Raw genomic sequence first — 20,219 nt, forward strand, 5'->3', positions numbered from 1 at the left:
CACAAAACATCAAGCCATAACCAAATAAGGGAATGTGAATAGATTGACGAAAAGCTTTAAGTAGAAATTTGTTGAAAAGTCCAGAGAAACTGCGTGATGCATCATGGTATTGGAATGTGATATAATAAGTTTAATCAGAGTGCCCGATGATTGTAAAACGAGAATATACGAATAAATCTTTTGGGCACCAAAGGGTGTTTGCTCTCCTTCCTATCTCAACGTATAGTCATTTATCACACCTTTAACGTAAGGTCATCTATCACACCAGTACCTAATCAGACAAATAAAATACTTTGATTGATAGCTTATAACGGAGAGTTATGGAAAAATGAAAAATAATAGATATAACGTAAGAGCGCAAAACATCACACTCTATTACGAAATAAGGGAATGTTGATCGATAGACTCTATTAACAGATTGTAAATAGATTGGCTTAATAGATTGACGAATAACTTGTGAAAAGTTGTGGAAAAAAAACAGAGAAAATGAGTGATGCATCATGGTATTTGGAATGTGACATGATAAGTTTAAAACGAAGAATCCTATGATTTTAAAACTCGAATACATGTACACATTATAAATCTTTTGGGCAGTGTTTGACTCAAATGATGACAGAGATCCAAATAATGTCGCACAAAAGCATTACACTGCCACATGTATACCATTAGCATGAATTAAAAGTGAAAAAAAGAGATTGTAAATCTGAATTTGATTTATAGCTGTTGTAAACGGTGCCAAAGAGATGGCATACCAGTAGTTTGGGCTATAGTTTATAGCTGGAGAACGAGCATGTTTTAAAAACTTATTTTCATTGGGGTTTACAAAAAAAAAAAAAAAAAAAAAAAAAAAAAAAAAAAAAAAAAAAAAAAAAACAAGGAAATTTTATATACCTAGCTAACTCTTCAATCTTTTACCCCCGACCTCCCCGTGCTTATTAAGCATCAACACGTTTCGTTTCTATGTTATAACGACAATTAAAAATCGAACAGAAGATCAAAAGACCAAATATCTTTATGCTAATATTTACAATATATTCCTTGCAACATGAATTACCTTGATACATTTAAAAGAGCAATGGGGTCAGGCCGACCCTCTTCAAATTATTGATTTGAATTTTCAGTGTTCTATCTCCTTACTAATTCATATTTAGTCTGGTTGTATCTCTGAATCCAAGTTGACCAACTGTACCAATGAATTCTACTGGGTAATTCAAGAAGGTTATCTCTTTTTAAAGTTTATAATGCTCTGTAAGATATATTGGATAATACCATTCTGAACGATAATAATGCGGACAATCTCAAATGCTCGAAGTTATCAAATTCTAGTAATATTCAGTTATTTATCGCGCTTGTCTCTTAAAAGCTCTCTTCTGTCGGTGAAAATGTTGCTAAACACCATTTTCCCAAAGTAAATGAAACTTAATATAATTAAATTCCGCTCAAAATGCCAGTTGCTTCTAGTGTTTCAATTACAATTACCGGAGTTACAAATTGGTTCTACCCAGTCCGAACTTGGCTGTTTAATATACACTCTTAAGGGTTACGTAAAAGGTTTTTTGTACGAGAGTGTGTTCATTAATTCAGAATGATCATGTTGCAAAATGTTATCAACCGACTATGAGAATGTTAAAGCGCCCACTGTAGTTCAGACAGGCGCACACGGAACTAACGGGAAGCTGAGCAATCGCAGCGATCTTTGGTCAAATCCTTAGTATCGGCCGCTTGTGCGTTGACTTGAGGCTGGAGTGATTTCAGTGGATTTTCTCCCCGCTTACATTTAGGAAAAGGCGAAGGCATCATTTGGCCAGTCTCGAGAGCACGCAATTTCCTCGAGCATTTAGCAAACTGGTACACAGTTACATTTGAGAAAAATATAAACCCATAGCATTATATTGATAAAGCTGTCTTTAGATAGGTTACCCCCTCCCTACTTTTTTCAACCATGTACGTATTTGAGTTGCCAGGAAATAGAGGGCTAAGGAAAATTCCTTTCACTACCCCCCCCCCCCCAGCCCACGTCCATGCGCTTTTTTCTCAATGGGTTAATTGCTCCACTTAAAATATACTGGCTTTGATGTAGGGATTGCAATATTTGTTTTCTTCGATACTCCCGTCATACTATATAGATTTAGAAACCACAAATCGTCATAGGTGTACACCAAATCCTTAAGAGTACACTGATTTAATTACAGGAAACGACGCCTTCCGCACAAGTGTCAGTGTCCGCCGTGCTTACGATCAAGGAAATTACTCTTTTACCAGTAATGGTTTACTTTTGAATATCGTTCTAGTTCTGAAAACTGACACTTGGTGATATACTGAAATTGCAATAAATGCTTACAATAATATTTCTGATATTTTCCACATTGTTCATCTTGTACATCTGGATGTAACGAACTGAGTAGCCTACTTTTTGGAGAGAAACTTATGCACCCAAGCATAACCCATACAAAGAACTTTCAGGCGTCACCCAAGCGAACTCATCGTTCAGATTCTCGTTTCGTTTTCTATGTGCTTTTCATTTTATACGCTTATTTCGATATCTAGAATTATTTAAACAACATTAGTTTAATGTCCCTATCCCGTCAGCTAGATAAAGAGAAAACAGTCAAATTGTTAAGCATTCTCATCAGCTCCATTGCTGATCATACGTGATTGGCTTTGAAAAGTGTAACCTAATTTACGGCCGGAAAACCTTCCATCCTTATTTTCTTAAAGTTTTTTTTTACATTCAAAATACGCATTCTAACTGTTATATTCTCGAATTATTGGCCAATCGTACTGCAATCTGACGTAAATAGTTTGAAAATGTTGAGGAGTCGACCATTTTGTGGCGATTTATTTCAAAGTAGCAGATCATCCCGTGTAGGCCTTGGCGAACACGTTAGTTCAATCGACCTTATCGACATATATCAAGATCTCTAAACCCCTTATATCCCATGGGGGCGTATATTACGCCAAATGTCCATTTTACAGAAAATATTGGGGTCTAACTTCAACTATAAATGTGGATAAACTGGGGAAATGATACTCAGTAAAAAAAGCGGCTTACAGACGCCGGCGTCTCCACTCGTTACATATTTCGATTAATAATCTCCGAGCTATCATGTTCCAGACGTAACCTTCTATTATACAGCACCTCTTCATCAACTTAATTGTGTTTCCCGGAACAAGTAACACGGGACGATCCCTCAGAGATAAGCAGACAAGATCCGAAATCATATTACTTGGAAATGACTATGATTTTTGCCATTCTAATTTGAGGTATGGGAAGACACCAGGAAAAGCCCTTATTAATCTTTTGGTGCATAATCCTATTGATGTTTTGATTTATGCAACAATATTATCCATTTAGAATAATAGCGAAAGTGTGATAACATTTCTTGGAAAATATCTGTATTATGGTGATTCCCCCTCACATAGATACGGACAACAGTATTTATCAGCAAAACTATTCCGGTATATTTCTGTACTTATAAGAATCTTATTTTGTGCCTTGTAATGGTTAGGGGGTGGGGGTAGCTTTTGCACCTTATTAATGTGTCCATTAGCCCTTTGTGAAGGAAGCGGGAAAATCTTCAACGCTTAGTTATATCAAAACACCTGGATCCATCTTTAGAAAGGGCATTTAGCAATAACACTGGTTAGTTACTATCGCCCTTTATAAAACTGGACCCTGGATATTAGGTAGTATCTCATCATTCTGTCATTAATTAGGTTTGCTTCTAATATGTTCAACTAACCAGGAGAACCTCATTTCTCCATTCACACTAAAGAGCAAATGTACTTTAATACCAGAAGAAAAAAAACCCAGAAATTGTTAATTTACAGTGTCATTATAATTTTTCGCGTCCTTTGTTTTATCAACATCGAAGTGACAATTCATCAGATTGACCATCAATATGGAAAATCAATTAACAAATTCCCGGTTGTCTTCAGCCATTGTTTGTACTCACTGACAATTAATCACTGTTTCAGAAAGTAAAGCCAGGGATGATTAATGTTTGAGCGTATTTGAAATATATTGAAGTGAAAAAGTCAAAAAACACTTTGTTCCACCTTCCAAGAAGGTGACATTTCATATGGCAGCTGCTTATTCTATTGTCTTTCAAATAATAGCACGTGCTCGGATATTAACCAAAATATTAATTAAAAATGTTTTAATTGCGTGTGTAATTTCGCGACAAAATATATATCCCTCCCCTTATTTACAGAAAAACATGGTGTTCATGATTATTGCTAGAGGAATTTTTACCAAGACAGTTTAGAATCTGCTGTACCAAGGTGCCTAGATCGTTTAAATGCATCAGTTGAGCTAAGAGTGTCGTTGTCGCAATTACATGTAATTAATCCAACCACAATCGTCAAATCACGACTCGTGGATGACCGAAATCAGAGAAGGGAGCAACATGGATTAGTGAAAAAAAAAAGGAAAACAAGATTTTCAATTTCGGAAATAAAAAGGGAAATACCATCGATTACTCTATTGCGGTCACTATTCTATGGAACGTTAAATGAATGTTGACACCTTTAAAACAAATCTTAAAACTTACATTTCTAAGCAATATTATGATCAGTTTAAAGACTTTTGCTTTTCATTGTAATTGTAAAGGATTTCTTTTTTTTTAGCAAAGGCTGAAAAGCTTATATAATGATAAAGGATTCAGTTTTTATGTTCATTAGGAAGGACTATGCTGTATTTTCCACAATGACTAATAAATCCAGATGTAACGTTTTATTATTATTCACATCGCTGAGACGTACGTGCATGGAGTGCGGTTTTGAAGATCTTGTTGATTACTATTATTATTACATAGTCTACTAGTTATGAAATTACTCTGATCTTCAAGTTAAAAATGCGTTCTTTTTAGTTCAAGCAGAAAGCAAAGGGTATATTTCACATCATTTATTGCATAACAATAAATTGACACCACTGTGGATCGTATCAAAAGCGATTAGCTTGATGGTTTATGATGTAGTAAAAAAATTGCTGCAACATAGCTAAATTATACAGCAAATAGTTGTAACTTTTTAAAGACGAATCACTTATAAGAAAAGGATAAACAAATAACAATATTAACAATCCATATGTTATGCTGTCAAAAAAAAAAAAAAAAAAAAAAACGTATCGAGATATTCTCATCAGCAATTTTTGACAAGACTTTAAGTGGTATTGACTAGATATTACAATAGTTGCTGGCTGACATTATTGTACAACCGCAAAAGAGATTGGCTTCAATGGACAAATCCTATTGTGGTGTGCTTTTAGAACACAATAACAGCACTGAAGAACATATCGATGCAAAGGATCTATAGATACATATTTAATTAAGCGTTCTTTTATAAGAAAAACTATACAAACAAAACGCAGAGAATGCAGGATTATTTTAGTTTCAGAATCTTAGTTAGTAGATGAAACGTTAAAATATCGTGCTTACGTTGAAGATTAAAAAAAAAAAACCCGCTGATAAAAATGAGAAAATAAATACCTAACTGAAATGAATAAAAATTAGAGCAAAATAATACATAAATACATTTCAACGTAAATGGCATAAGCTTAAATATATTGAACACATAAGCTTAATAATATCATTAAATGTCTTGTAAGTTAGTCATCTTCCTCTTCATCTTCATCTTCTTCGTCATCGTTTTCTTCTTCTTCTTCTTCCTCTTCTGAATCGCCCCCACTGTGTCTCGGTCTCGAGCTTCCCGGCCTCCTTCGCGCGGACGACACACGTTCAAGTTTATCCTCCAGCTCACCCGTCTTAGATTCCATATGGACAGTCTTGGAAAGAGCCGAGTCGTACGTTTCCATAAGATTTCCAATAGCGAGTTCTAACCGCTCTTGTCGAGCTTCAAGGTCGCTTATGCGTGTTAAAAGTTGTTCGTTATCTTTCTTTAAACGAGTATGATCGCTGTTTAACTCATCATGACGAATTTTTAGCTCTTGGTGTTCTTGGTGAAGCGTCATGGAGCGCGCGCGAAGCTCCTGCACATCTGCTGGCACCGGTGTGTTAGCTTCTTCGACGTCCTTTAAGGATCTCTCATCGTTCTCTCCTATCTCCGTCATCTCGTCTGCTTTTTCCAATAAATAATCCGTCCCTTCTGGAAGGTAGGAATATTCTAGCAGCACCTGTCGCATGTGGGGTGTGGCATAATCTAAAGCTTTCTTCTCCTCTTCATCGCGAATCATAAGATCGGCCTTACTTCTCAGTAGAATTTTGGCAGTTTCGCGAAGATCTTTCATACACGCAATGTGCATTGCCGTCATCCCTTCATTGTTTGTACGGTTGACGTCACAGTAACGCAACAAAAGTTTCACGCTTTCGATTTTTCCGCGAGACACCGCAATATGTAAAGGAGTGTTTCCCTCTTCATCCGGAAAGTCCGGACAGGCTTTGCTTTCTAGTAAAAGTTTCAGCATAGACACTTGCTGACCGTGGCGCCTGCAGGCGATGTGCAGAGCAGACACCTGCTTATTGTTCTTCACATCGACATCAGCACCCTTTTCAATCAAACTTTTAGCCATATCGACATGGTGTCCTCTAACGGCAAACAGCAGCGATGCGTTATTGTCAGCATCTAAACTATTCGGGTTAGCTCCGTGTTTTAGCAGAGCGGTAACATTCCCCTTGTGACCTTTCTTTGCAGCGAGTAGAAGAGGGGTGGAGAATTCTCGGACCTGGCACATTTTCCCATCCAGATTGTAAATCCTACCGTCCCTTACCATAGTCTCGTTAACGTCAATCCCGGTCGCTATCAGCATCTCCAAGACGACCGGATTGTCAAACAGATACGCAGCGGCATGGAGGGGAGTGATCCCATTGCTGCCGCTTATCTGGACGCTTATGACGATCTGGAATGATTAAAGTAAACTCTGTAGGCCTATTTACTATAGAAATATTTACTTTTAACGTGGGATTAAGAAGCTTTACTTCAATTTTATTTGACGTTGACAAACAATCATTTTTACGTTACTACGTACATTAGTCGGTTGATAAGTCAACGTTCCAAAATCGAACAAAATCACTTCACAGAGAGAGAATGTTTTTTCTCTCAATGTCTTTTTTTTTTTTTTGGAAAAGGTATTTTATACACCTAGCCATTGCTATGCAACAGTCAGGTCAACCTGCACGGTTTACGGTTTATACGTCACAATTACATGTATAGAGATAGTAGCTAACGTCACAAACATACGCAACAGATACATCGTAATCAATGCATAGAAACATAGGCCCTATGATAAAGGGGCCTGTTTTTGAAGACGGCAAAAATAAATAAATAAATAAATAAATAAATAAATAAATAAATAAATAAATAAAATTTAAGAAACATTTTTGGCAGACTAAAGAAAAGTTTTTATCTAAATAAAATAAATACCCACCATTAATTGTCTGAATTTTTCTTATCATTCAGTTAAAGTGAGGTGAAATATTTTGACTAGAAAGGCAGCTACAATAGGAATGAAGACATATACACCAGTTTATAACGGGCAGCATACACGCCATAGGGCTATATGACGGATCCATGGCAACACATTCACGAATATAACATTTAATTGATTTTGTTGGGTCAGATTTTCAAATAGTGTTCCTATTAAAGATCATGGATCAATCACAAGTTGGTTCTGTAGGCAAAGGAGGTGGATTTGGGGTGGTGGGGATGTTAATGAACTGTTTTGCATCATAACTTGATATTAAAGATCCTATGCCATTTCCCGTTTGTTTCAATTATTTTTTGGAGTAGAAATATCCACTTTTTCAGAAAAAAGAACATCTCTTAAAAGTGCTAGATGCAGGCTTGGGCATTTGGCAAAAAGTCTAAACCACCATCCATACCGCTGCGTAATTATTTCAGGGCTACTCCTCTCTTACCTTTGGCTTCTCCCCTTCCTCCTTGATCTCCTCCAAGAACTCTTTGACAGCTTCCCCTTCATCGTCTGTCTCCTTCAACACCCCGACCAGCTGTTTAGCTAGTTTGCTCACCATATTTGATATCACAGCATTAACGGAATTCTCTCATAGACTACCCTCGGGTTGAGCTCTGGCATAGGCGACCTAGCTACACAGACATCAACACACTCGATGTCTATGCAGTAAATATTACTACCACGTCGGCAACCGTTTCGGTAGTAAAGATAAAACGTCACAGTCACACGTACGCCTCAACTTCGAAGCGCATAGGAACCAAGAAGGGACGGGACAGCAAATCTCTAGAAATTGATGCCAAAATATTGGCCCAAATCCCAGTCCGCCACTTTTTAGATGGTTGGTAACACTATTGCTTAGTTGCCCTGCTGCCTTTCAGTGCGTGAAGCACGTCGCCTCGTTGTACTAATTTCCCCCTTTGTTGATGCGCTCTCATGTTAGGGCTCCCCAGCAACGGTGACAGATCTCAAACGATCAATAAGTCTGATAGTATCCATGGGGGAATTTCCGTGAATTTATTCTCAGGGTCGGATATTAAACTTTCTGGAGCTAATCAAAAGTCAGAATACTGCACTGGCTACTGCATTCATTTGCGTTATTACTTAGGGACTAAACCATGTATCGTTCAATAATTAATTCATTGTAAACTATTGATTTTTCCCACCTGTAATTACCTGTCTGGCAAGTTGCCGTTACATACGCAGTGTTTGTGGCTTTCAAATGGAAAATGGAAATAAACCAAAGTTCTTTTTAATCAAACATGTTTTTGTAAAATAATTGATATAACTATCATTTTCTTACTATAATTTAGACATTAGTCGCCGAGACCTGTTTCCTCGCCCAACCACAATATTTTACATTCTACAGCAGGAAAGATAAACAAACCTTTATGTTGCTGCCCTTTGCTGCCTTTTGTACCATAACGATTGTGTATTCAGTGTTTCACACGAATAAAGGTTTCTTTAGTTGAGATTTATCCGACCTATCATCCGGTTCAATGGATTACATATGTAATACAAAGAAAACTTGTCGCGATTTGAAAGACAATATTTTGACCCTAGGTGAAACCTTACGTCATTACATTGTATAAAAAAGAAAGGCTACTGTGTTATAAGGTAAACGTTTGGAAACCTTTCAGTTACTTTTTTCTCCTTTCTTGTTACATTACGTTTTACAGCTGATATGAGGATGTAACAGTGCTGCAACAAATATGCTGTTTATTTTGTGATAGACAGGTTAAAATTTTCTTTTGTGATTCGAATTCGACGCATTTTCTTCTGTGGAATATTGTTAACACGTTTTTTTTTTGTTTCACTTTCTGTATGTCAGGATAAAAAATGATGGTTTATTTTGGGTAGTTTTTTAACTTGTTTCTTATGTTCTTGACCTTAAATTGTATAAAATAAATTTTAAAAAGGATAAATGACTAAATTGTGTATGCCACTCAAGGCACTTCAAGTCAAGAGGAGAAAGAGAAATTGTCAAACTGAAGATCGTTGCATGTCATCATGTAATTAAAAATAATAATTAATAAAACAGTTTTGTGGACATAATAAACAATGATTTGACTCTTGAATTTGGTTCAAGTTTGGCTTAACACCTTAATTGTATTACATTGACGCCTATGCCATCATCTCACAAAGTAAAACAACTGACAAAAAGTCATCCTTATAAACATTAATTTCACCCCTCCAACCTCTGATGAAAACAAAAAATTTTATGTGAACCAAGTAATTAAGGTCTGCTTTTCCTGTTAAAAGCCAGACTGTTGTTGTCACCAAACCACCCATCCCATCTTTTAAGATAAAACAATATTAAAAATAAACATATATAGGCAAACAGGATTTGGTGTGGCTTCAGTTGTATAATAACTCTTCGTATGAGATCTATATTTCTCAATAAAAAACATTGCGAATAACTCATAAAAATATAATATATTCTGTTTTACCACAAAAGCGGCAGTTATACCTATTATTCTGATATCTGAGCTCGTCTTTAGACCACGTGACCTCCATTGATGGCTATACTCTGTTAAAATCTCTTAAGAGATTTTAACAAAAAACCAAACTTTTTAGAAAAAAATCAGGGACTAACTTTGAATGTAAAAATGTATTCATTAACCATTGGTAAGTATGGGAAAATTGTTGTTTACTCCAGGAAAATTCATTTTTTGGCCGAAACGAAGAGTTACTATCCCTTTAGGTTTTATCAATACACTTCTTACTGAAGAATTATTTGTATCACATGGTAACAATGAAGATAATACATTTTTATATCAATTTTATTTATTTTTTTAATCAAATTCAAAGAATCTATATAAAATCAACAAAGCATGAACTTGGTAATGTAATAAGTGTATAGTTATACAATTCATATGTTTGGACTCTTTGTAGTTTACTCTTTAGCCAATATAAACCAAAGTACAATCACAGTAATTTTCTCCAGTTGATTTGATCAGTGATCTAGGCCATTAATGACATAAAAAAGGCCACACCCTAAGGCATACCCAGCTTCTTAGCTTTGATTTTTCAGCAGTAAACTTTTCCCTGAAAAGATGGGATTAACAAAACAATAAAAATATACCACTGAAAATGTTGAACCATGCGTAAGAAAGAATGGCAGGATTATGTTCCATTTCCTTTTAAATATCACTTTGCTAGAAAAAAAAAAAAAACTTACAATCGATGTCAAAAGCAATACGAAAAACCCTAACCAGTAAAGGCATCATATTCATCAGGTAACCATTTGTCGCTTTACATACCCAGCATTCTGGAGAACTAAGATAATGTAAACAGATGGAAAAAAATTAATGCAGAGATGTGTATTGTGAAAGATGATGTACATTTACTAATGATAACAGGTCTTACCCAAAATTTATATTTGCACCAAAACCTCTTTAAGATCTGCAGCACCATATCCCTTTATCAACAGTAGGACCATGTATTAGTATGTATTAGTACAAACACATATACAACTTAATCAACCAGAAGGTCCAGAATCAAGAGTAACTAGTTTTACAATTATTATAAATTTAATATTTATTAAATATTATATTTTTATATGTATATTAAAAATAACTTTCCTGGACATAATTTACAAAAATCAAAAAATAAATTAATAAATAGAAATAGATAAATAATTAATTAAATAACAATAAGCCTGTAGTGACTTTGTTCACTGGAAAACTTACTTGATCAAGGCTTCCTCCCCCTTTAAAAACTTTGAAGATATGGGATATTTTCATCAATAGATAGTAAACATATAAGCAAAAGTTTAATTGCATTACATTTGCATAAATAACATAATTTGTATTGCTGAAAAATGATCCACTTTGATCTTATTTACTAAAGTGATAAACTTCACTCCATTCACAAATGTTCTTCATAAATGACGTTAAAATAGGATATCAAAATATTCACAAATTCCATTTGCCTGAATATGAAACATCTGTAGCATAGGCTGAACAAAACGTTTTAAGTTAAACTTAAAATTCCATTCAAAGAAAAAAAATTCAGACACTATTTCTTTAGACAATGCACAAAAAGCTCTTAGATAGGAAAAGTACAAGTACACACAAATATAATACATTAAAATCTGTTTTTCATCTTAGCGTAGTCATAAAGCAACATGCAGCCTAATATATGGCTGGTTTGTATATCACAGCAAACTTCTATTTCACTGGTAATTTTCCATGAGAAAAACATCCTCAAGTGGGCTAAAAGCAACCATTGTAATAATTATGCTCAACAAGATGGAGAATGAAACTATTGTGGTCAGTGCTTCCCTTTGCATATACCTGTGCCAGTGAAACAAAAAACCTAACAGCTCGGTTTGTCAATAGTATTTTTGAATCAAATTAAAATAATAATAATAATAATAATAATAATAATAATAATAAGAGTTACAAGGCATATAAATTGCATATCAGCTGTCTTTACATTGCATTTTGCATCAACTTCAATCTGGGTGTCATCTAAATCAGATCCTGCTGTAATACAATTATAAAACTTTATTATGCCCTATTACACCAATAGTAATTACTAACAGTAAATTTCTCCTTATTGTTTGATTGTGGCCTAGGTATACTTGAGATCACAGTGTAGGTTTGTTTATTATAAACACGGCACACAGAAACACTTTAAAATAACAGTGTACAAACTCTTCACAAGTGTGAAGAAATTGAAGGATGTTGCTCACCAAATACAAAAATATATTCACAATGAAACAATCAAATAACATGAAAATCAATTATCAATCACTGAAAAAAAGGACAGCTATCAACAGAATTCAAAAATGACAAAATCACAAAATTATTGCATTAACCATAGTTTTCTGAGTACAACATTTAATTTAGAACATGCATTAAATTATTGCTTTCATAACTCTTCACAGTATATCTAAATGGATGCCCCCATCAGAAAAAATTCATTGTAAGTAAGTAACGTTCCTTATTCACTTACAAGTTTTGATTTTAAAGAAAGAAAGGGTTATACTGCCTGTATAATACTGCCTGTTTTTGCTACATTCTTGTCTGAAATGCAAATACTTGGTTGCCAGCCTGATTCTTCTTTTTCATCAATTCTCCAAATATAATCTGAAATGCCACATGGAACTGGACCAGTGAGTATCCATGTGCACCATTCTCTAGAAATGGAGGTATGATTTCAGACAACAGCACAACAGTAGGATAGAGGGCGCTGACTGTGGCAGGATCACAGTAGAGGAGTGCAAGAGTAAGCACTGTCACCATGTCATCCGCACACATGCTGACATTACCTTCGTTCCTCCTTGCCCTGATTCGGGACACCTGTGAATTTATCAGGCGCAGGCAACATGTCAGCTGCTGCAGTTTTGCAAGCGGGGTTTTTTCATCCAGAACCTTCCCAATGCTTTCAATAACTGGCTGAAAGACCTGACAGAAAGTTTTGTCTGCTGGTGCCTCATCTTTGACCTGGCATCTTAATTTGACAGCACAGTCAAAATCACCGTCACGGTGTTGACTAATATCACAGCTAGATGATGTCTCTAAACCGAAACTATTCAGGGTACTTAAAATGGTATTTCTCCATGTTTCTTCATCGGATGTGACACTGCCACTGTCAACACTGTAAGTGTCAAGGTTTTCATCCTCTGGCTTTGAATTTGATGGAGACAGCACAGCTTTCTGATGAGGATCATTAGAAAGAATGGCTGGAGATGATCTTCTGGTCATTGATGCTGGATCTCCTCCAAGATCCAAGGTAGCATGTCCAGCACACAGCTTGGGTTCTGAGTTGCGCAGCTGAACAGAGCCCCCCACATTCTCATCACTAACACCATTTTCTCCCAATTCTCCATGTAAACGTTGGTCATCTTCTTCGGTACTACTGATCAACTTTATCATAATATCTTCCAGATCAAACCCTTGCTCTGGCAGTCTTACTGGTTGTCTGTCATCAAACACATACACCTGCCCTTTGCTTCGTCTCATTGTCTTTGTATGGCTGTCCCTTCTATATGGTATGACATGCTCTGGCTCAGCTGAGGGTGTGTCCTTTGTTGAATCTGAGGGGAACTTTTCAGAAACTGCTTGTTGGGATATTTCCTGTTCTTTCACAGAATGAACTTTGATGTTGACAGCAGTGTCTGTCTCCAGACCCGAGTCCTGCTGCTGGAGAGTAAAATGAGCCTGGTCAGTGTCTTTCATTTCCTGATCAGCATGGTCAGTCACTGGCTGGTCAGTTTCACTTTGGTCACAGTGGTCAGTTGTTGGCACATCCTGGTCAGTACCCTCAGTGTTGCCAATGGGTGCTTCAACCATATCAGGGCTGGCATTTTCTTCATCTTCTGTAAAAACAAAAGTAAGCTTTCTTTGGTTATTCTATATGCCTCCATGAATAACAGCACAATTAAAAGGACCCATTACCTCCTGAATATTAATTGATCTATCCCCCCCCCCACAGAGAAAACAAATTGAAGAGAAGAGCCATATCAAATTACCTGCTATTGATTGATTTAAATTCATATAAAATTCATTTTCAAATCCAGAATCCTAAAAATTTTGAAATTTTAAAAATCCTTTGAGGAGTTTAAAAAGTACATTCTAATTCTAAGTCATGAGTCATAAAAGTGCTTTCCAAAGTTAATTGCAGTTGCACATGTTATACGTATGTTTCGCAAACATTTGAAGGTTAACATGGTAATATATTTTACATTTTGGAATTCTAAAGCTTAATATCTAATGTAAGATTTCATAAGCCAATGCTGCCCAACACTGTAACTCAATTGTTTGTTGGAATATCATTACCTAGATTAAGTACATTTTACCTGCCAAACAAGTAAATTAAAACCTAATAGTATACATGGCACACTTATAATATAGTTACAGAGCTGAGTCAAGTCACACTTCCACAAATTCAAGAGCTAGTGTTATGATGTGTAGTTTAAGTTTCCTTTCAAGATCTCTAATTTCATGGGTCAATAAAAAATTACCTCCACCCTCTCTTACTTAGTGGTACTCAATGACAAAGAATGTCAGACTTTATTTCAGCATTGTTGGGGCTCAAACTGACACCAAACTTCAAGATCTAGTGAAAACAAGATAAGTAGTTATCACAGAGTCCCTTTTATTTCTGCCTCTTGAAAACAGTTTCCTGGTGTGGCGCATAGGAAGGAAATAACTACAGTCATATAATTTACTGTAATTTTTTTAAGGCTCAGGACAGAATATGCACTACCTAGTATTTTTTCAGTCTTAATGGTAGCATTTAATGTCAAAGCACATTAAAAATAGGCCACAAAACTCTTTCCCTTTATATATAAAAATCATTAGGCCAAATAAGGTATCTGCATCACTATTTACCAGTGCTGTCTGGCATTTCATTATCTTATGCTTATCATCTATGGGAAAACTTTTTATCAAAATTCCCCTCATAATAAACATGTTCAACTTATTACAAAGATTCATCAAAGCTGAAAAATGGAGAAGGGGTTAATTTCCTTTTTTTTTTGACTGATACTACTATGAAAGATGGCTACTTCCTGCAAGTCCTCATGCACACCCCCCACCCACCCACCCACCCACCCCCCCACCCACCCACCCACCGCATCCCTAATAAAATCCAAATGGTGGTCCTATGGGTTGGTTATCTACATTGGAGATAATGATGTGAATGGTTTTGATATTTAAACCATCCTAGAGAGAACATATTTTGGTACAAAGTGATAAGATTTTATGCAGAACTGGTGGCTAACATTTTCGAATGCTGGTGCTTAATTCCAAGATATATCAAAAATGGAATTTACTTCCTTCAATTTTGAAATGGAACTGAAAGTGAAACAATAACTTATTGAAACCTAAAGTATGCAGGGGTTACCATTATTTTCATTAATGGTGGATTTTGGAGATGAAAACAAAAAATATATGCAAAATAAATTAACTACATAAAATAACATGAAGTAGTGAACTACACAGAAACTGCAATACTTGTTTATGTCAAGTATGTAATAAACCGAACTTTTGCAAATAATCATGAATCAAAGTACTGTAGGTGGGGGCAAACTTCCACTGTGAGCAGAGTTAAGCCAAGATGTGATAATCCCATTAAACAACCCTATCAGACAAAACCTGTATGTACACAGCATGATATATCAGCTCTGTATTCATCAGACAAAATGCTGATAAAGTTTCATTAAGTCATGCATGTTACATAACATCAAGGAACAAGGAAATAAAAGAGACAGATAACTACTTTGTTTAATTTGAGAGGTATGTTGCCTGGAAGAGGCATAAGTGGACCTTTTCTCAAGCTTCTCAACATCTTTTCTCCAAAATACTGTCATGTCATGATTTAATTATAACTAAGTGACACACTTTTTGCTAAACTGATATATGTTCAAATTTATCTGACCAGATATGTGCGTATAAATCTTTAAAATTTTAATCTAGCTGATTTGAATTTAAACAAGACTTCATGAGTACATAATTTAAAAATAGTTTCTTCTCACCCCAGAGACACCAACTTTTAAATCTCAAAATTAGAAAAAAATTTAAATAAAATTAATCAGAGCTATCTGAGAAGGATCCTTCCCATTTCTTAACATTTTTTCATGTCTTACGTATCTGTTAAAAATATAAGACTAATTAATGATGTGTACAAAATGTTTTTAATCTCTGGAAGAGATGTTGCAGATCACTTGTACATACATGTGCACTTGAGTTGTTCTCTTCGACTCCATTCCCATACCAAGATTGATCTATCAGGATTGGCCCATCTCTGAGGGGTTTCTTGCTAAATTGCATTCAGCTTCAGCGGCTCTGATGTCTAGGACACCTACTGCAGCTGTTAGGGGTAATAAGCAATACTTAAGCAGCTTCAGTAGATATCCCAGACACCTAAGCCACTTAAGTTAAATGCAATTTAATGAGAAACCCCTCAGAGATGGGTCGTTCCCGCTAGATCGATCCAGGTATGGGAAAGGGGTTTTTGATACAAACCTTCCTCCTCCAAGAATCCACTCTCCTTCCTATGTTGATTCTGCAGCAAATCTAGCAGCCAGGGTTCTTGGACCTCCAGTTCACCATATGTCAGGCTTCCTAGGTTAAGTTCTAGCATGGTGCAGGTGTCCCTGTAGCAGAACTGGTACAAGTCCACCAGTGTAGGGAGAACAAATTCATAGAAGTGGGTCTCATAGCACAGCCACAGCTTGTTGTAGATGCTCTCACTGCAGTATCCCAAGGCATCTTGCAAGTCTGGATAAATATAACATACCAAAAATATTATGAAGTAAGGAAAAGAGTCAACAGTGCTTGGTACGTCAAAGAGAACTGGTGGAACTCTCTGAAGAAAAGTGACTTAAGTATCTCTATCTCATGAGTTCAAAAGCTGAAACAAAAGTGTTTAGAAAAACCAACCAACACACCATTTTCTCTAAATTTGTCGACCTTTCATATAAAATTATTTAACTTTAAAAAGAAGCTATGAAAAATTAGAAAAAAAAATGTACATAGATTTTACAAGAGGAAGATAATAGCAGCTTTTGAGAATCTAAAGTGTGAAATATTAGAAAAAAGAAGTTGCCAAGCTTCTTGTTCTCTCTTAATGTCTGGCACATGACATGTGTATATGTGCATGTCTACGTGACAAACTAACGGGTCACAGCCATATTAGTCTAGGTTATCTTTGGGTTCAATAAAGCATATCACTCAATTAGATAAATAGGCCAAAGTCTTTAGATATAACAAGTATTTTCAACAATATAAGGATAAACAAGAAAAAACAAGGAAATAAATAAACTAAAACCTGCCCCAATGGTTTGTACAATTTACATTTTACACTGTCATTAAAAAGATGTCACAAAAATGTATAAAAAAATGTTTATATTATAATTTAGAACTACATGACTACTTTATAAGTCCATGTTTCATAATATCATGAAGTGAAATTAATTTTACATCTAAAAATCTCTTGATATATATGAATCTTTTACATAATCAAAGTGCACAATATTTACCCTCATATTTGCCATTTGATAATGTAAAATTATCATATAAAAACGTGTAACTTTTGGATGAAGCTCACTTTTATCAGAGATAAAAGTGTTTCATCTCTGATAAAAATGAGCATCATCCACAAGTGTCACATCAGTCATTCCAAGGACAAAATGAACATTTATATTGGTACTTGTATTAGCTTTAAAAATTTCAAAGAAAAAATGCAAAACTTGGTAGTTACTTTTCCAGTCTTAAATGATTAAAAACTTGACATATCTTGACCTCCAAAACCACAGATTTCAAGCCATTAGCTACCAGGCAATTAAACCCCACACTACAGCTAGCATACATATTAAGAAACTATGACATTTTTTACCTGCGGTCATCATTTCAAAATGCTGCTTTATGTTATCTCTGATGTGCTCAACTGCCTGCTTGGGTGTTTTTTGTTCACTCTCTGCACAGTCTATGATCACATAACTCTCTGTGTTAGTTAGGGTGGCAAGTTGGTCCTCTATAGTCTCGCACAACGCAAATGAATTCCTCAGGGATGCTCGGTCAGTTGTGATGGCCGGAGAATGCTGAAAGACTGACCATTCCTTATTTCTGAGCTCAACACATTGGCCGACTATACTGGAGCAGAATTCAGCGTGCCTTTGCCCTAATTTATGGTTGGGGTTGTTGACCATGTTATCCACCTTCTCACTCAGGGTCATCCATTCACTGGGAATATGGGCATTTTGTAACACATCCGTGGCCCTACGAGTGCTCCCTCTTAACACTTCCAACCCTGTTGATTCTGCATTATTTTTTAAGTCTTCAATGGCCATTCTTATTGCCTCTTTAACACTGAGTGCTAGGACTTTTCTTTCCATTAGCTTTTCACACTTCTTCCTTTGGTCATTGGCCCGTCTGTCCAGCGCCAGGAAGATGTCACAAAGGGGGATGAGGGTTTTAGACTTAGCTTTAGACCCTTTGGAACGCCGACTGCGTAGCGATTCTATCCAGGATTTTTGCTTGGTCAGCTAGAATTTAAAATTGAAATTGATATCTTCTGCTTTTAAATGTTATAGTATCTTATCACAAACCTCCCATCTTAATTCATTTAATGTATATTTTCAGTGCAGTTAAATAGTCATTCTATCAACAGTGAACTGTTATTATCATATACTTTTAAAGGTACTAGTATTTATCTCAGAATATAAATGAGGTCATTAAAAAAGGTTACCTGTTTTTCGCCTTGCCTTATGTTTTCCCTTGTCTTTAAAAGTGACTCTTTGATATTGTGTGCTTCATTTCTCTCACATCGCCGCCTTTCCAGTTCTTCTGGAGAGGCACTTCCAGATTTTGCCTCTTCAACCAGATTTTGTGTAAAATCCAAGTCAGTTTCAGCCTCTCTAATATCTCTGTCTAAATCACTGAGCAGCGTTTTCAAAACTACATCAGATGGTGTACCACTATTCCCCTCTTGCCATACTTGTAAGATCTGTGAACGTTGATTCTTTTTTGTTTTCCTTATTCTCGCAATATCTTCATTTCTAACATTTATTTTTTCATCCATCTTTGCAATTTTTTCCTCCTGTTCTTTGTAGGCAACTTCCAACAAACCCAAATCATCTCTGGTGAGCTTGATAGCTGGGAATATATAGCAGTGTAAAAGTCTGAGCAGCATGCCATGAAACTGAGCGTCAGTGATGCTTTTTACTTTGTACTTCTCTAACATCTCCAGTGCATAGTCAAACAACTCATCCAGGTCAGAGTTAAAGTCATAGCATTCTCCTTGACTAAACAGAGTCCTACTCAGACGTGTGGTAGTACTATTAGACTGTAGGCTATCTACCAACTCCTCCTTTACCCCATATGTCCCTACACACCTTTTAGTGAAGGACTTTTGTTTTCTGTTAATGTTCCAAATGGGTTCAGTGCTCCACTGAATACAACGACGATTACAGTCAATAGTAACGGAATCCAGGATCAGTACTTTAAACCAAACAGCTGGCTCTATCATAACACTCTCAGTTTCATGGTCCAGGGAATCTAATGGAGAGGTGTTGCCTATCACTGGGATGCAGCCGTGGCGAAGGGTGACATCAGGTACTACGCGGGTATGCTCACCATCCTTTACATTCACCAAATACACATACATGATTACTCTGGAAAAGAGGTAAGTGAAGGAATAAGGGACCTGATTAAATTAAGTCAAGTGCACATATTATATGTTCTTTTCAAATCATTTTCATGTATCTTTTTTATTCAATGGCCACTTCATTAAATAGATGAAAAAATAAGTCAATAATATATCATTTAGACAATAAAGAAACAACGATTTTCGTTTGCACGTACAGATTATGAAGTCTCTTCTCCATGCAAAAAGAAGTAAGCTAACTACATGTATAGTAATCATAATACCTTCTATCTATCTATCTAAAGGCATATCTGTGAATATCTTGTGAAAAATCAATTTGTCGCCCTGGTAGAGAGTACCCTTTCGTTACCTGTCAATATTACTTTTCAAAAGTTTCACAAATGCAAAAGTTCAAAACTTACAAAGTAACTTTCGTACTGAACTTTGCGGGGGCACCACAGACAAGTTTTAGATCTAAATGTTCTTGCATTACTTACGTTGTATGCCCAACTTCATTGGCGCAGTCTTATCAGTTAAGTTCCGTTGCTCTTACTCCGCCGTTTTCATCTCTCCTCTGTTTGTCTGAGTCACACCATCACTCATTATCAGTCATTCATCTACCTGACCCGACCTCTAAGAAACTTCCTGCATTGTCTGATCGCTTAAATCGTTGTAAAATATGCCTTCAAAACAA

At 35.9% G+C, this 20,219-nt stretch overlaps 2 protein-coding genes across 3 annotated transcripts; both read right to left on the bottom strand.

Annotated features, from left to right (window-relative positions):
- Nucleotides 1–5,456: 5,456 nt before the first annotated feature.
- LOC106151421 (uncharacterized) lies at nucleotides 5,457–8,367 on the bottom strand. The gene is made up of 2 exons (XM_013524674.2): nucleotides 7,875–8,367; nucleotides 5,457–6,856 (listed from the first exon to the last, which is right to left on the bottom strand). The coding sequence occupies exons 1-2, from the start codon at nucleotides 7,986–7,988 to the stop codon at nucleotides 5,609–5,611; spliced, it is 1,362 nt and encodes a 453-aa protein (XP_013380128.2). The 5' UTR covers nucleotides 7,989–8,367; the 3' UTR covers nucleotides 5,457–5,608.
- Nucleotides 8,368–10,193: 1,826 nt separating this feature from the next.
- On the bottom strand, nucleotides 10,194–20,202 carry LOC106151497 (uncharacterized). Of its 2 annotated transcripts, none has more exons than XM_013524791.2 (5): nucleotides 20,023–20,202; nucleotides 18,629–19,553; nucleotides 17,777–18,425; nucleotides 16,405–16,659; nucleotides 10,194–13,751 (listed from the first exon to the last, which is right to left on the bottom strand). In XM_013524791.2, the coding sequence occupies exons 2-5, from the start codon at nucleotides 19,544–19,546 to the stop codon at nucleotides 12,448–12,450; spliced, it is 3,126 nt and encodes a 1,041-aa protein (XP_013380245.2). In that variant the 5' UTR covers nucleotides 19,547–19,553; nucleotides 20,023–20,202; the 3' UTR covers nucleotides 10,194–12,447. The 2 variants fall into 2 exon arrangements, with proteins under 2 accessions (XP_013380245.2, XP_013380244.2); XM_013524790.2 differs by having other exon boundaries at nucleotides 10,194–13,754; nucleotides 20,023–20,201.
- Between the last annotated feature and the right edge of the window lie 17 nt (nucleotides 20,203–20,219).

The sequence above is a fragment of the Lingula anatina genome, chromosome 3 (assembly GCF_051362555.1).
Source record: "Lingula anatina isolate TDL-2025a chromosome 3, LinAna3.0, whole genome shotgun sequence".
Classification (NCBI taxonomy): Eukaryota; Metazoa; Brachiopoda; class Lingulata; order Lingulida; family Lingulidae; genus Lingula; species Lingula anatina.

Excerpts from the sequence above, each read along its gene's own strand:
- LOC106151421 (XM_013524674.2), bottom strand. The coding sequence starts at position 7,988 with ATGGTGAGCAAACTAGCTAAACAGCTGGTCGGGGTGTTGAAGGAGACA. Across the intron at positions 6,857-7,874 it reads AGGAAGGGGAGAAGCCAAAG|ATCGTCATAAGCGTCCAGAT; the intron begins GTAAGAGAGGAG and ends TAATCATTCCAG.
- LOC106151497 (XM_013524790.2), bottom strand. The coding sequence starts at position 19,546 with ATGTATGTGTATTTGGTGAATGTAAAGGATGGTGAGCATACCCGCGTA. Across the intron at positions 18,426-18,628 it reads TAAGGCAAGGCGAAAAACAG|CTGACCAAGCAAAAATCCTG; the intron begins GTAACCTTTTTT and ends TTTAAATTCTAG. Across the intron at positions 16,660-17,776 it reads TTTTGAAATGATGACCGCAG|ACTTGCAAGATGCCTTGGGA; the intron begins GTAAAAAATGTC and ends ATATTTATCCAG.